The sequence below is a fragment of the Chelonus insularis genome, unplaced genomic scaffold (assembly GCF_013357705.1).
Source record: "Chelonus insularis isolate UGA/USDA-ARS -01 unplaced genomic scaffold, ASM1335770v1 scaffold_303_pilon, whole genome shotgun sequence".
Lineage (NCBI taxonomy): Eukaryota > Metazoa > Arthropoda > Insecta > Hymenoptera > Braconidae > Chelonus > Chelonus insularis.
Window position 1 is genome coordinate 772,223 of NW_023276792.1, and position 17,173 is coordinate 789,395.

Below are 17,173 nucleotides of genomic sequence, written 5' to 3' on the forward strand. Positions count from 1 at the left end.
ACTTCTATTTATGAATAAGTACATAATTTTATATATCGGTCTACAAATTTTATTAAATCTCAATTTGAAAAATATTAAAAAGTATGTATAAACATTTTTCAATAGACATAACTTATATATAATTTAGTATATTAATGTCAGTAATTTTATATCAATTTTTATTAACAATAATTTAGAAAAACATTTCAGATTGATAATACACATGCATAAATCTATTCACAATTAATTATTAATTCAACAATTTTGTTTAAATTTTAAATATTTTATATATATTTCATTTAGATATTCGATTATATAATCTATTAACGAAGTCAATAATTCTTTACGTCTTTTATATCATTTCTTTAATTAACTGTTACTTCAATACTTATGTTATATTGCATCATGTAACTCAAATATATTATATTATTTATACGAAATAAGTGGTATCATGAGTTTATTGGAAAACTAGTATATTTAACGTCCTTAAATATACCATTTTTGAATAATCCTTGTATAAAAAAGTAATATAAATAGAAAAAAGTATTCTTATATAAAGTACTTCAGGCCACAGTATTATTTAATACGAACATAATTAAAAAATATTAAGAAAAATTATGTTTACCATGATTGTATAAATTTGGCCGAAGTGTTATTGCACCTTCGACCCAAAAATTCGGTCTTTCTAACATACTTTGCCATAAAGATAATTCTCTTCCTGTTGCATCCATCCAATCAACTGGCTTTCCATAATGTTTACCTAAAAAATATTCAGTCATTAATTTATTGGCGAGATTATTTCAATTATCAGTGAAAATTTTAGATATTTTATGAGTCATCAGTAGATTTCTATAAATAATTTGCAAAATTTTTTTCACGGCAATTAAAGATTTACAAAATAATATCGTAATTTTCTATGTAAGTATTTAATTTTAATGATTTCTAAACAAGCATTTATAAATATTCATAAATTAATTAAATGCTTACCAGTTCCAAGATTAAATCGTACTCCGCCCAAAAATTCATTACTGGCAATGCGATCATGATCCCATACAGTCAACTCAAGACCACGTTCAGCCAATTCTTGAAGGCTAACATCTTTGTAAACAAATGTATGACCCCATACTGGAGATCCATCCGATTTCCTGACAACATTAGTTTTCTGTTTTCCTGATCTACCTTTGTCTGGAAGTAAATAACTTTTACAAAATGGATCGCAGGTTCCAGAGTTTTTTGATCTTGTTTGGAGATGTCGAGCTTCTTTGACAAGTACATGAAGAGATCCTTTACTCCAATTCTTTTTTCCTTTATTAAGTAGACGTTGCTCAGCTCCACTGTCTCTCTCTCTTTCCAATTGAACGGGATCAGGTGGAACGAATTTCAAACCTACAATAACTTCGCCCTTGTAAGTGATAACGGGATCGTCAAAAGATTCTGATCTTTCTTGTAGTAAGTACCAACGAGGAGTGGGATCATCAAAAATTTTATTTTCTAAAGGCATTCTAACTTCTCCTAAGAAATCATTCCTTCCAAACATATCAGAATGCCAAACAGTTAACCATAACGTTCTTGTTTCTAAAGCATTCACATTGATGTGGAATTTAAGAGTTTCATCAAAAACGGGATTCAACGTATGTTTCTTGACTTTAGTCTTTCTCTTACCACCTTTGGATTTATCCGGAAGAAGATAAACTTTAACATAAGGATCAGAACGGTTTCTTTTAATATCAACCGGTGCCAAATCTTTGCATTGACTAACATGGACTTGAAAAGTTAATTGTTTATAATCATACTGTAAAGAAAATTCTACTTCCCCTCTAACAGCAACAGAGCCACACCATTTTCCTTCACCTGCTCCACTATAAACAGAAGCCATTGAATCTGAACGTGCACCGAGACTAGACAAAGATGCTCTAGTATTATGATCAGAATGCAGTCCTTGGCGTTCTAAGTCATCAATATCAATCATTGTACGACTGGACATTAACTTCGAATTAGATCCTCCGATTATTGGAGTACTACAGGCTTCAGATAGACTACTGCCATCATCTGGTACCAAACAAACAGCTGGTTCACGTCGTCGTGATCTAGATACTTGTCGTTGTTTTATACTAATATTTTGTGAGCTTGCTATCTGAAGTCCTGGAGCACTTAGTGCTCTTTTAGGTCCTATTCCGCTGTTATTACCATTTCTACCACCATTTCCACCACTACCATTGTTATTATTACTTAGGCTATTTCTTGCAAATCCAGGAGGACGGTATCTAGCTGATTTTACACCCGTATGCTGGGGAAGAAAATGATACATGCTGTGAGCTTTATGCATTGAAGTCGTTATTATTCCTGAATTACTTGATGTAGAACCTGGCAGTCTTGGTAATGAATTTGTTGTTGTATTTGATGTTACTGAATTAATCGTCGTTTGCATTCCTCGTGGTAATGTTGTGGCTCTAGAATTACCATTAAACTCAAATTCATCCTCAGTGTCATCATTATCGTCTTCATCCTCATCATTTTCATCATCATCTTCATCATCATGATCACCAATTATTTTGATATCTCCTCGAGCATTTGCATCAGGTACTGATGACCGTCGTCTATTATTCCAAATCTTGTCTTCTACTGATCCACCAACATTATTCCCATCACCAGTAAATCCAATTGTTTCATTTACATTATTATCATTATTAGTACCACCACCCGCTCCAATAGATCCACAACTTCGTACTCGATCTAATTGTTCACGTGAGAAACTCTTTGGGCTAAATAATAAATCACCAGCACTTCGTCTTTTAGCTGCCATTGCTAGAGCATTGCTATTAGCACTGGCGCTTGTACTAGCGTTAATGTCACCCGAACAAGTTAAAAGACTTAATTTAGTACGTGAATCAGTGGCCATTAAAGCCGATTCGAAACTACCGCGCCAAGAGAATCTTTCATAGTCACTTGTTTCACGTTCCTCACTTTCTTGTCCGCTTACTCCAGTTGTAGGATGCCCACTAATCAATAACAATGGATCATGGGATTTTGATCGAGGTAATTGATAATGTACAAACGATGGTGTATGATTAGAATCTGATGTTGAATCATCATCTTCAGTTGTTGAAGCTGAAGAAGGTGTTCTATTATGCTGTGGATATCTTCGCCAAGATGAATGATGAGGAGAGCTAGGATTATTTTCTGATACTTGATGCATTAATGCTACTAATCTGCTACCAATGTGATGCATAACTTTTGCTATTAATGGTGGACTACTATGAGGAGTAGAACTGGCATCTGAACTGATATTATCTCCAGCCATTTTTGTGAAACTTTGAACAAGTTTTTGATAAACAAATGCTGTGTCACGTCCCATGCATGCTTGTTTAGATACTGTTGGAAAGTCTTCCTTTTTGTCTACCTTTTTATTACTATTATTAACGTGGTGATGATGGTGATGATGATGACGGTGTCGATTATTATTCTCTTCATCGTCATCATCGTCTTCGTCATCATCATCGTTGCCAGATTTACCAGCATGATTTTTTTTATTACTAATATTAGAATTATTTTTAATAATTACGTTAGTTGTACTTTCGACAGAATTTATATCAAATTTGTTAATTATTTGCTGGCAGCTTTGTGATATTTGTTCTTGCAGAGCTGAACGTCGTCCACCAGCAGCACCTTCTAAATCAGAACTTGTATAGTCTGAACTATCATATGAATCAGACCAAGTATCTTCTGAACTGAGATATTCAACGATTTCTCGTACTTGTTCGTCTTTAATTCCAGGAACTGTTTTCATTAATCTCGTTAATTCATTTTCAAAGTAAACTAATTGTGGAGGTTTTGTACGATTTTGAATGGATATTCTTGATTTATTAGATGTTACTCCTGATAAACTAGGACTCGGAACAGGAGATTCGAGCTGTTGAACACTGGAGTTATTTGTGGTTGCATTAGAACTCTGAATATTGGAATTAGCTACCATAGTTTTAAAGAACTGACGGACTTTGGACATCATCAAGTTAGTTTCTTCATCACTTGACCAGTTATTAAAACTATCTTTTCTTGATAACGAAACGTTTGCATTTAATGATAAATTATTTTGCGTTTGTTTTATTTGTTCATTTGTTCCAGATAAATTCACTTTAGGATCATTATTATGAATATTTCCATTTTTATTTTCCAAATTATTCGAATTATCTTTATTACTACTATCAGTTTTTTGGTCATTTGGTAATTTTTGATGATGAATGAGATCATCACAGCTACCAACAAATCCGGAATCACGTGATTGCTGCTTAACAGAATTTATATCGTTATCATCATTATTATTTTGATGATTAGAAAAATCTGTGATTGGTGTTGAAGATAGCGTATTTGATATAGACTCGGGTTGAGGACTTTTAGATTTTTCATCGCTAGAATTATTTGTTTGTGATTCATTGGGATTATGATTCGATACTTCCGTAAATTTATCACAGTTTTCTTCTTGGATTTCTGGGCTTTTATTTCGATCTTCAACAACACGAGGGCTTTGTGTACCTAGATTTCTGGATTTTTTCTTCTTTCTCTTTACTGTATCGAACTGACCTTCAGCTCCAAATACAGCTGTTTGTCCATCTTCCTTCTGGCCATCAGCTGTTTCCACGGATGAATCATCCGAATGAGTATCTGCTGAGTCTTGATTGATGCTCAAGTCTTGCAATGAATTTTGTAGACTTAAATTTTGTCCACTTTGAGTTAAAGCCAATAAATTATCCAATGATGAACTGTGTGATCTTCCAGTACCTCTAGCTCTTACAAGTCTTTTACGTCGTTGAGCTTCAGGGCTTGGTCGACCCTCGGAATCACTTCCTACTGAACCATCAGAATCTCTTCGATCTTCATTGAATCCTAAGAACTCAGATAAGAAATATTTTTCGAGTCTAGAACAATTGGCAAAATCATTGGCACTTTTATCATTTCCAGAACTGTTATTTCCATTATTATCGTGTCCTAATGATTCAAGACCTTCTGAATAAACAGAACAGGTTTCAGAAAAACTATCAGCCTCTTGATTTAGTTGTGAAGATATTCCATCATTATTACTTTCCACTTCATCACTAGTATTTAAACCTTCGTTATCATTTTTGCTATTATTACTATCACAATTATCATCAGTATCGTTGTTTATGGTACTATCATTATCAAAAATATTATTATTACTAAAACTATGAATATTTTCGTTGTTTTTATTCAAGTGATTGCCATCTTTATTATTACTGATGGAATTAATATCGCCGCCAAGTCCAAAAAAAAAGTATTTCTCCAATTCGGAAGTAGAAGGAGGCCTTGGTGTTTTCTTTTTCCAATTACCAGAGTTAAGACTAAATTCAGCCTCGCTCTCTTCACACGATTCCTCAACAATTGTATGCAAAGTAAAATCAATTGCTTGACGATGGTAACCCCGCAATTCTTCTTCACGATCCCCAAGATTGTTGACTTCATCCTCGGAGCTCTCTTCAGTAAGAGTCGTTCCACTCTGTTCATCCTCATCATGAGAAACTTCTTCCACCCAAGAATCATCATCAGCTAAACCTTCTTCAAGTATCACCGTATCACTAGTATTAATAACATTCTCACCACTTTTACTACTTTGTGGTGAAGATGATTTAATAGATTCGATAGTGTCATTCTTAATATCAGTATTTGTTCTGTCACATAAATTTCTATTTTCTTTTACTGGAGAGATATCAGCCGTATGTTTAATGTTATTTGTCCTCATAAATTGAACGTCATCACTCTCACTGACACTCCCTACATTCTCTACATTCGATCCGCCATCAACTTGTTGCTCATTAGATGTTGTTACCAATCGTTTAACCGTCAATGGTCTTTTAGGTCCTTGTCCATTTCGTTGGTTTGTTTCCGTTAACGCTTCGAGCGCCAGATGGTAGTAACCGGCCAGGCCCTGAGATGACTGAGACTCATCCGGTTGTAACAATGTAGTTGTATCAGAAGTAATGACACTTACTGGCTGGTACGCGCCCTGAGTAATCATTACAAGACTTTTATATTTATTGTTTGTAGCAAGAATATTTGTACTATTGATTTGATCTTTAACCTCAATGGACGCTTTTGATGATAAAAATGCATTCTCTTTTCGAGTAGGCGGGCGTCGCTCGACTGAGCGAAACCGTGCCGTTCCCCGCACTACTGTCTCCCCACCGTTTTCACTTGTTCCATTACTGCTAACAACACCGTCTACCACCTTATTTTCTCCCACCTGCTGACTATCAAATGCTTTTTCATTTCCCACTGTGGTATCGTGATCGTTAGGTCTTTGTGTAGACGAAGACAATGATGATGACGTTGATGATGAAGATAAGGATGGACAATTCTCTGTTTTACAAACTTCCTTTAATAATGTTATTGACTCTATTTTTTTTATTAAAGTTTCATCATTTTTCAATAATGTATCATTATCATTATTTATTTCACCATCATTTCTTTTCAATTGTGGAGATTCAATGCATGGTAAAGTTTCGGAATGATTCTTTATAAGTTCTTCGTTTATTATCGATTCCAACTGATTTTTATCGAGTTTACTACTATTTAAAGTTTCATTATTTCTTATTGTAGATAAACTGGAAATACTTCTTGTGCATTTCTGATCACTAATGGTGTCAATTTCTAACGAATCTGGTACAACACTACTGTCACACGCATGAAAAATATCAGAGTTATTTTCAAAAGTATCGTCCTCTTCTTTTTTAGTATCGTTGTTGATTTTTTCTGAAGTGAATAGAGACAACTCAATTTCATCAGGATTAATTTGTCTAATAGATTTTAATTTCACATGGTTATCTGAACAATCGTCAGAATCAGCAACATAAATTTCATTGTGCTCTATCAACTCACTTTCATCAGTCTTACTTACTCTATTTGCTGAAATGTAGTATTTAGAATTTTTTATTTTTGAAATTTTTTCTTTAAATTGATCTTTGTTCTGAGTGTAATTTCTCTGAAAATCCAAGCTAGATGATAATGTATCTGGTAATTGACTTATCCGTTTTAACACAATATTATTCTCCATAACTCCATCATTAACGTCATCATCGTCGTCGTCATCATCATCATCATCATTATCATCATCGTCATCGTCATTATCCTCGTGGTCATTCATATCGTAATTATTGCTGTCACTCGCTAATGAATCGTCATTAACGACAAACACTCGAGAAAATCGATGAGGCGCTGAATCTTCAAGATCACTGCTACTTGCCGAAGAATTGTCAGATGAACTTGTAGAGTTTCCTCGTGACAGACAGCACACTATTTGATTAGTATCGATCGATTCATTTGCTAATGATACTAAAGAGGTTTCTTTCACTTCACTGTTATCTTGAACTAATTTGTAGTCCTCATCGCCAAGCGATGATTCATCAATTATGTCTTTATTAAAATTACGATTATTACTATTAACAGGACCATATGATTTATCGGATTGAATAAAATTGACATCAAGCGGTATCATTTCTTGTTGTCCTTCAGTCTTTTTTAATTTATCTATTTTTACTCTAACACTTTTATTTTCTTGGCACTCTTCTTCATCACAATTCAATTGCTTTACATGAATGTCACTTGATGAATTTAATTTTGATTTCTCTGATGATGATGACGCTGATGATGATGATGATATCTTTAAGTTTTTATCATAAAAATGTCCGTAACGTGCGAAGGATATTTCTGAAGGATGAAATGTGAAAAAAGATGAATCGAAGGTTTGATCGATGATTTGTGGTTCACAATGAAGACTTGTTCTATGAACTTTAGACGGATTAAATTTGGGATTTGGCCAAGAGAACCACGGAGTTATTGAAGGAACATTTTTCAAACTCAAATTGTTGTCTGAATTGGCACAAGTTGTAATCATAGAAGATGCTGCTGCTGCGAAATCACCGTTATTCCAAAGAGAAGCCGGCACTGGCACTGGATAAGGTACAGGCACTGGTATAGGCACTGGTACAGGAAGAACATTTCTACTTGATGAGTTACCACAAGCCTATAAATAATTCATTTTCATTAATATCTTTAATGATTAAATTATTCACTGAATAAAAATATACTGACTGAAAAAAATCGTACTAATTTTCTTGCTATTTAAAAAGTTTAAATCAACAATTTCATTTAATAATTTTTATAATTTTTCAATCAATATAACTAATATTCAATCGTTAAGTTTTTAGTTATATTATTTTTACTATTAAAATTAGAAATGACGAAAAACCAACCAGACAAGCTCCTGATCCGCGTCCTAAACAACAATCCCACGCATTTTTGGAATCTTTTAGATCAGTAATATCTCGAGATTTGCTACGAGATGGCAAAATTGATGGTAAACGTAAACTTTCGCTCTCGAAGTAATCCCAATCGCAATCTTCAAGATTTTGAGCATGGCTATTTCGTGGTAAACCAGTTAAATATGACGATCCAGAACAACTACTATCTGCATCATCTTCCTCACGTCCTGATGATGAGTCTGAACTAATAAAAACTAGACGTCTATAATCAGGATTTGGAAGATCTTGGCCATGAAACTGATCGTTACTCCTCAGGAAATTTGGTTGTCGAGTTATTGGTAAGTTTGGTAATTCTTCGTTGCAGAATGACCTTGCATAAGATCTTCCTCTTCTTCGTGAACCTACATAGAATACATTAATAAAATAAATATACTATTTAAATATTGTTTTAAATCGATATAACTATTTGAAATTTACAACAAAATCTATTATCTTATTTAATGAGAGTTTTCATTATTAGATAAGGTATCACAATAAAATTTCTTCTTATTTCTGGTGAATATTTGTAATGTTAACAATGTATTCTAGATTGAAAGCTAGTTTGCAGTTAAAAAGTAGAATTACTGACTACCACATTTGACCATTCAACTCATCTAACTTATCTGACGCTTAGCTACCGTATCGTCTTGCTCACTGCCCACTCAGAATCATTCAAATGAGACAAACAGGAACGTCTACATAAAGTTACAACATTGCGAAAAAATATTATTTATAAAAAGTAATATAATAAACATGAAAAATTCAATGCTAAATATTTGTAATTGAAATTTAAACTCCGTTGAAAAACAACTAAATATTGAGAGTATATTTTATAATTAAATTAATTGAAATTTTTTTTAAAAAAATTATCACGAAATTTTATACATGGTGACTCATTAAAACATACTTTTTCTTTTTCTTCCGTTTTTTACTTTTATATATTACGTTGTTCTAATATAGAAGTGTAACGTATAGAAAAAAATAATTGTATTTATATGGTTGAATGATTAAGTATTCATCGCAATAACTTCCAATGTCATGAATTTATGACGTCAAATTATTGAAAACATTTAACCAAACGGATATAATTAATTAAAAATATTACCAGTACTGTAACTATTTTTAATAATCACTCCTCCACCATAAAAAAAATACGACGATTGCAATAATATAGAACATCAAAAACCACATTGAAATAATCACCGTTATACAAAGTTGTATGAGTCTTAAAGCACTCATACTTTACAACAGAAAAAATAATACAAAAAAATGAAAATGTCAAATGAATTAAATAACGAGAGTGTTCGTGATCGAAAGTCACTAACGGTTACTGGAACAGTCACTAAAGAAACAAATTGAAAGACTTGAGGGCTTCAATAATCGATTCACTGGTTTAGTATATTATGTAGGTAAATGATATATACCAAGCCCTGTTCATATCACATAGAATTTTCATTTACTTAATGTGTCTACCTTCTACCTTGTGAATCAAATTGCCTGCGTCGTCGCAATATGGTTCTTCCCTGCGATGAAACGTTGGAGAATTTATTAGAATCAGAACGTGAGAGACATTGCTCGTTGAAGTCGTCTTCACCAGCACTTGTAGCACTATCACGCTGTATTCTTTTACTGTTTTCTGCACAAGATCTTGGATCGTAATAGTTGCTCTCGTAAGATCTTGTCTTCTTTCCTAAATCTACGTAATCGTATAATCCTGATTCATTTAATCTGGAAAAAAAATTCTCATCAGAATAAAAAAAACGGAAGAGGGCGTCTAGCAAGAGTTTACTCCTTCATGCATACAAAGAATAAGATTATTCATTTCAATTAAGATTTGCATTTTAAATGCTCAAGAAACAAGCCTTAAATTGATGCTAGTATTTCATTAATACTGTTCTATTTAAGATAATTCATGGTTCTTATGTTTCGTTTATTTTATAATTTTCTGCAAATATTTGCTTATTAAAATTTTTTTAAATTGACCAAATAGTTTCATTTGTAAAGTAATTACTAAACGTTATTTCATAATTCTAAAATAAAATGCTAAAGAATAAATTGTAAAAGATAATTTTATGTGTGAAATAATATCAAAGTACCTTATACTCTCACTACCACTGCTTTCATATCGTGCACTGTTATTAGACTCTCGTCTGGATCGCGTAATGGCATCACGAATTCTTTGAGATGATATAAAAGATTCACTGGCTGTAATTTTCCGAGGAAGACCAGGTGTTGGCTCACTCTCGCTTTCACGAGGACTGTATCGAGATGACCTAGTACTCAATGGACTTGCTTCTGGTGATAAATGACTTGATGAACGTCTGTTTGTGGTATCATCAGTATCATCTGTATTATTCAACAGCTCTTCTTTAAATCCCTTAGTTTGTAATTCCTCTATTTTAAACATTTCTCGTTTTTTCTCATCTTCCAAATTTTCTTCCCGATTGTTTAAAGAATAAATATTAAAGCTTTCCATATCTGGTTTATTTTCTTCATCCTTTTTCATCATAATTGCTTCATTAGCCATCATTGAATTACATTCTTGAGAACATACCTTTTTTTCCATATTATATTGAGTAATGTGTGTTAATTCTATTTTACTATTTATGGCAGAAATACTAGGGGAAATTGGCTTTTCTTTATTATCTTTCTCTTCTATTCGTTTAATTCTATCATCTTTATTTTTTTGAAATAATGAAAGTTTTGGAATAAGACTTGATGAATTACTATCGTCTCGATATCGTCGCAGATCGTCGGTACTACCACGATATAATCGTTGAGGTATTAGAGATCGTCTCGTAGATTCACGTGAACTTGTAATGTCCTCGAATTCACGAACATTTCTCTTCAATACTGGAATGTTAGACTTCCGGTCACGATTTTTCAACGTGGACTTAGATCCACTTCCGGAAAAATTAAACTTATCTCCGGATTCCGAAATTTTGTTGCATGAACGAGGAGTTTCAAAATTGTACTTGTTTATAAAATCCCCAATCTTTGACGGTTGTTTTAGTTTTGGGGATTGATTATCATCGTTTTTCATTGATTCTATTGGTTTATTTTTCCCCTCTGGAAATTTAAGTTTACTTTTCTCATTTATAACTTTTTTTTTGTCATTTTTGGGCGTTGAAATTTTATCAGCTGACACTGATCTTAAATACTTGCCCCACAAGAATTTCTGTCTTTCAGTAAATAATTTTTCATTCTCTGTTGAACCCCATGTATTATTCAGTGATCGACGATCCCTATTTCCATGTTGTTTTGTTTTATCTTTTAGTTTCATTCGTTTATAATAATATAAAGGTAGACTTCGATATACCTTGACAGATGATAGTCGATTTTTTTTGATTTTCCAATAGCCAGAAACACCTAAAATATAAAAATGTTAATTAATGCAATTCAGGCTAGGTATTTTAATTGAAATAAATTATTTAATTAATATAAAAGATTAATTGAAAATGATTAATACTTATTTTTACTTTTATATAGATATTTTAATAAATAGACATTTTGTTCAAGAAATATAGACCTTGTTATCGTAAATAATATTCATTTCATTCGAAAATGACATTTACTTACATGACTTGTCATGAAAGCCAAAATAATTATAGAAAATTTATAGAGCATTGAACAATTATGAAATATTGACATCTTTGATATACAATCTATAACTTTTTTATTAATAATATGTTTTAGTTAAATCGACTAAAAAACTAGCTTCCAGACTTACGCTTTAATTACAATGATTAAAACATAAAAGTTGATATTTCATACCATTGATAGTTCGTATCCTGTAAGAGCGAGGTTTCAAAATATTTCTCTTGCGTTTATATTTCTTGATGATCAGTCTGAATCCAATTATTGAATAAATCAATCCTTTCTCTGGTTGGTTTATTTTTATATTCAATGTTCTGTAACAGTAAATAAACATAATTATAAATGATAATTAATTAACATCGAGTTCATACGGTTATTCAAAATGAATTATTCCAGCAAGAAAGACAATAAAAAGAACAGAAATATCATAAATAGTTTTTTCAATACATTCAAATATAATTTCAATGTAATTAATTAAAGCAGATTTAGGTCTAGTTTTTTTTAAGATTATATTTAACAAATTTCTCGATTGATTTCATTACTTTTCTAATCAATCATGCCAGAGAAGTAATCAATCCATCGTTGTGATTGTGATTAATCAGACATAAATTTTTTACTCATAGCAATCATTAGCATAAAATTGTAATATTCATCAGTGGCATTAAATTTATAGAAAAAAAATTATAAAGAATTATTACTAGGCATAATTATACATTGATAAAAAATTTCATTCTATATTTTCGCTAAGCATTATATCAATAGTATATTAAATGTAGCAGTTAGTAAGTTAACAAGCCATATAAGGATAACATAATGTTACATTTTATTTACATATTTAGTAACATTCATAAGATCAAATTGGTTAGCTTAAAATACTAAATGCATCATATCGGTAATCATATGTAGGAATGTGTCTTCCCTCGATACTAGACTGTTTTCTCTTGTTAATAGTCCCGTTTGGTCCAGTCCACTGTCCCGTCCTCTTATTCCTATCTGATTCTTACTGTACTTATACTGCACATGGCCGTGTATAATTTATAAACTCGAAGTAGGCCCGAATATTTTTATATTACCTGCATACTGATCTTTCTTACTTTTCCTAATATAAATGTATTTTATTGATAAGAATTGATGCATGCATATTCACTTTTTTTATAAATTCTTGATCGAATAACCGACTTTAGAAATTTATAATAACAATTACAGAAAACTTTTCCTCAGTTTTTTTTCATTTTCTCACCATTTTTTTTTATTTAAAGAGACTGAAGATTCGTTTATAAAAATTTATTGCTGATAATTGAAAAAAAAGAATTGTCTTGTTTTATTGGAAAAATAATGTTTATCACTCAAGATATAATAAAAACAATAAGAAAAATTAGTTAACACAAAGAAATTAAAAAAAAAATGTTAAAACACTCGAAACAATTTGTAGAATTGAAAATAAACACTGATGTTAAGATAAAATGAATGAAGTTAATAAATAATTTATTGATATACATATAAATTTTATAAAAGTTTACCCGTGTCTTTTAATGGCTTGTATTCCTTGCTGTTGATTCACATGTATTATTCCATCCATTGTTGATGAAATATACTGGCGCATTGATATTCAATTTGTATTATGTACTCTTATATTCAAGATGATTATAATAAGTAAATATACATAATCATAATTAACTCATAAGTAACAACTAATAAATAATAAATAATAAAAAAAAACATGAACAATCAAATAATAATGTAGTCCTCCTCATAACTATATAAGTACAAGAATATACGTCATAATCGTAGCAGGAAAATTCCTGCTAAAAATAGGATAAAATTACAATAATTCCATCAATCGTTTTTAATAATAAACGAATAATTCCAAAAAGCCGTTTCAATTGTTTAAAATTAATTCGATTGTAATTGTTAAATCAATTAAGCATAAATTGCACAAATTATTACCGGTAAGTTTTTAAATTTATATAAAATTTTCGGAATTTTAGAAATTTCAATTTTAAAATAAAAAAGAATGAAATTTTATTTAATTTTATGCTAGTTATTTCAAATGTAAAAACTTTAAAATATTAATAAAAAATGAATTTAATAAAATCCAACCTCGGTACTCAGGTAAATCAAGCATATTATACTATGCTATAAGCCAGCAGCACCACAAGAACCTTCTCCATCTATCCTCTTCCTTTTCTCAGGCATGCCGATGCATGATTTATATTTTTATTAAATATTAGGCTTTCTTGAATTTGCCAAATACAGTAAACAAGTTAGGAATAATAACTGATTAATTAAGGGATAGAGTCACTGTAAAGCACAAAAAAATTTTTAAAACTTGAAAAGTATATGAATAAAGTAAATGCTACCTGTTGCATGTAAACGCGTCGGTGCTACACCTGAACCAACTCCAGCCAACTATCCAATTCCACTCTTGTCAATTGGTTCCTTCGCGCATGCGTTACTATCTTTCAACTCTGTCACACATGTAATAAGAAGTATATGCAGCTATCCAGCTGCTGTATGTACATACTAATGTACATATTCACCTGAGAAAGAAAAGACTTGTCCCTGTATATTTAAGTATGCTCGGAAAGACGTTTTGTCTATCTGTGTAATAAACAGCTATTATATGTCATCTGCTCAATCTTTGTATTTTAAAGCTTAATACACTCAATCTATTTATTCAAATTCATTTTTATGCCGAAATAATTTCTTTTCTACAACTGGAAAATATCTATGTAACCAGTTTTGTCATCAATCATTCAAAGCATAAATAAGGAAGAGTATTTTTTCTAAAAAGAAGAAAAAGTTTAACTTAATTGTTAAATCAAGAAACGTAATGGTGTACAGTTTTTGGATTATTTATAAACATTATATTTATTATTTCTAAACTTGAAATAAATTTATACTCAAATAAATAATCTAAGCATCTAATTATTCTACAGAAATAACTATGTTTTGATACAATTATATTATAGTAAATATGAGATCTAAAAAATTTTTAGTTTGTAAAAAATAATTGACATTTGATAAAAAAATGTTTTATTTTATTTTAACAAATAAATTTTTTATAATAAATCATTCTCAATAAATATCTTGTATTATATAAGTGATAATTTACTTTCAATCAATTAATAATAATTGCAAATATACTGCAGCTGATTAACAAAAATATTTAAATACAAAAAGAGTAGTATTTCATCTCTGGTGAAAATATTTGATTACATTCTATAAGAATTAACAATGGCTTAGATGATAACGAAAAAGTACAAAGCATTATTATTATTTTTATATTAGTATCAATATTTGAACAAAAGTATACCTGATATTATTTGATTTTTTTCCATGTTATATCTATACGGAAATTGACATTTTTGTAATATTCACAACTTTGAAAACTCACTCACTCAATGACTTTCATTTTACCCCCAGCATGATATTCTCAATTAAATTAATTGTACATAGTAAATAGTAAAATTTTATTTCATTTTAACTAAAGATTTAAATAAAAAAAGTTGTTCGCATTTCATTTTTACAATTACTAACAATGAAAGAATGGAATAATAATTGGTACTCTTTAATCATAAGGCAAAAAATTGTTTACTATCAGTATTAAACTTCACTAATATTTAAAGTAATAAAATAATTAATTCACTGATACAATATATTAATTACCGTGATTCTGCCTTTGTTTTTGGCGGTCTAAAGGCTTTCATTTTTTTCGTTTTCTTTTGATTAGCTGCTCCTGATTTAGATTGGAATGCTTTCCAACTATCTACACGCGACTGTCTGGACTCTTCGAAATTCTTTTGCCACTCTTTTTCTACAGCTGCTTGCGCTTCAGCTGATAATTCTTCTTCTCGCTTTCGCTTACGTTGCTCTGCATCTCTTGTTGCTAACTCTCGTCTAAAAAAATTCAAACGTTTTTACTTCAATACAATTATAACACCTAATAAAATAATTAACACAGTGATTAATCATTCGCTTTTCCATAATTGCTAAATAAAATTTTGAATGACTATTCAATAACCACATTGCTTATTTATATTGCTCTTAATAATCTATTGTTTTTTACCTTCTACGTTCCATATCTGCAAATAATTTCATTGTCATAACCCAAATGGCATGTCTATAACCCTGTTCAGTTTCTTCTTCTAACATCACAATACCGCCTCCACTATCTTTTAATTCTTTCTTTAATTTTTTCTTCTTCTCTGCTATCTACAATGAAAAAAAAATTTCAATGATCAACATTTCATTTTCGAATTTTTTGAATTAAAATTTTATTCTTATTATGGATTATTAAGTTTAGAATGAGTCATAAACGTAACTTTACTAGACGAAATGTATTTTTAGTAAGATTAGTAAATATTTATAAATAAATACCATGTGATCTGTACGAGCTTTTGCTTCTTCAATAACATCCATGCACTTCGCTCTTGTTTCTTCATTTTCCAATGTTTTCCATGCTTTGTTAACAACTATAAAATGAATGATATAATAGTTAATCTTAATTAGATCGGTATGAAAATTACTACTTACTTTCAAATGCTTGTTGAGCACGGTCTGCATCATCTTGATTTTTATCCGGATGGACGAGAATTGACATCTGTATGATATAAAATTATTTGTAAATGGATATTGAATAAAAGCATAATTGCTGATAAAAAGAATATAAAAAACTTACACGACGATACTTCTTTTTAATTTCATCGATTGAAGTACCGGGATCGATTTGTAAAACTTCAAAAGGATTTAAATTAAAATACGATGATCCAGGTCTTAATAACCGATCAATTTGTTGTTTTGGTGTCAGAACCGAGTCACGTTTTTCTATTTCTTTTACCTAAAAAAATATTACATCATTTTTAGTTTATTTACTTGTTAAAAACTCATGACATATACAAAGTTATGTCACATTCATGCGACTAATTGAAGACAATAAAAAAAATGGTAACACGAGTTTTTATATTATTAAATTGTATTTTGAAATAAATATTATACGTACTTACTTCAGAATAAAATTCATTAAATTCATCCTCTTTACTTTCAGGAAAATCATTTGATAAACTCGACTTTTGAGCAGCCATTTTTATTATTATGTTGTGTACATAAATACAAGATATTGGCTCAATTGTAAAGGTTTATTCACATGAGAATAATCTTGCAGAATAAAATACAGAAATAACATTTTTTCTACAATATCTGACTAATGATTGGTCGAAATTAAAATTTGTTTCTACTGTGAAACGGATATTACTGGTTAGATTGATTCTTTCTCTTTTTTTTAGGAT

The 17,173-nt window shown here is 30.5% G+C and overlaps 2 protein-coding genes across 4 annotated transcripts; both read right to left on the reverse strand.

Moving 5' to 3' along the window:
- Window positions 1–79: 79 nt before the first annotated feature.
- LOC118073557 (MATH and LRR domain-containing protein PFE0570w-like) lies at window positions 80–14,319 on the reverse strand. 3 transcript variants are annotated; one of them, XM_035094131.1, is made up of 10 exons: window positions 14,246–14,319; window positions 13,986–14,186; window positions 13,406–13,479; window positions 12,063–12,199; window positions 10,385–11,657; window positions 9,769–10,016; window positions 8,241–8,650; window positions 6,071–8,011; window positions 967–5,995; window positions 80–739 (listed from the first exon to the last, which is right to left on the reverse strand). In XM_035094131.1, exons 3-10 carry the CDS (start codon window positions 13,462–13,464, stop codon window positions 585–587), a joined length of 9,252 nt encoding a protein of 3,083 aa, XP_034950022.1. In that variant the 5' UTR covers window positions 13,465–13,479; window positions 13,986–14,186; window positions 14,246–14,319; the 3' UTR covers window positions 80–584. The 3 variants fall into 3 exon arrangements, with proteins under 3 accessions (XP_034950022.1, XP_034950021.1, XP_034950023.1); XM_035094130.1 differs by having other exon boundaries at window positions 81–739; window positions 967–8,011; XM_035094132.1 differs by lacking the exon at window positions 13,406–13,479 and having other exon boundaries at window positions 81–739; window positions 967–8,011.
- Window positions 14,320–15,469: 1,150 nt separating this feature from the next.
- LOC118073411 (dnaJ homolog subfamily C member 8) lies at window positions 15,470–17,038 on the reverse strand. Its single transcript, XM_035093902.1, has 6 exons — window positions 16,892–17,038; window positions 16,567–16,725; window positions 16,422–16,488; window positions 16,266–16,360; window positions 15,955–16,100; window positions 15,470–15,785 (listed from the first exon to the last, which is right to left on the reverse strand). Exons 1-6 carry the CDS (start codon window positions 16,967–16,969, stop codon window positions 15,551–15,553), a joined length of 780 nt encoding a protein of 259 aa, XP_034949793.1. The 5' UTR covers window positions 16,970–17,038; the 3' UTR covers window positions 15,470–15,550.
- Between the last annotated feature and the right edge of the window lie 135 nt (window positions 17,039–17,173).

Bases quoted from the DNA above. Each gene is read 5' to 3' on its own strand.
- LOC118073557 (XM_035094130.1), bottom strand. From the start codon at position 13,464: ATGGATGGAATAATACATGTGAATCAACAGCAAGGAATACAAGCCATT. The intron at 12,200-13,405 runs GTAAACTTTTAT...TTACTGTTACAG, and splicing joins CAAGCCATTAAAAGACACGG to AACATTGAATATAAAAATAA. The intron at 740-966 runs GTAAGCATTTAA...AATATTTTTTAG, and splicing joins ACGATTTAATCTTGGAACTG to GTAAACATTATGGAAAGCCA.
- LOC118073411 (XM_035093902.1), bottom strand. From the start codon at position 16,969: ATGGCTGCTCAAAAGTCGAGTTTATCAAATGATTTTCCTGAAAGTAAA. The intron at 16,361-16,421 runs GTAAGTAGTAAT...TTCATTTTATAG, and splicing joins TGCTCAACAAGCATTTGAAA to TTGTTAACAAAGCATGGAAA. The intron at 15,786-15,954 runs GTAAAAAACAAT...GAATTTTTTTAG, and splicing joins GCAGATATGGAACGTAGAAG to ACGAGAGTTAGCAACAAGAG.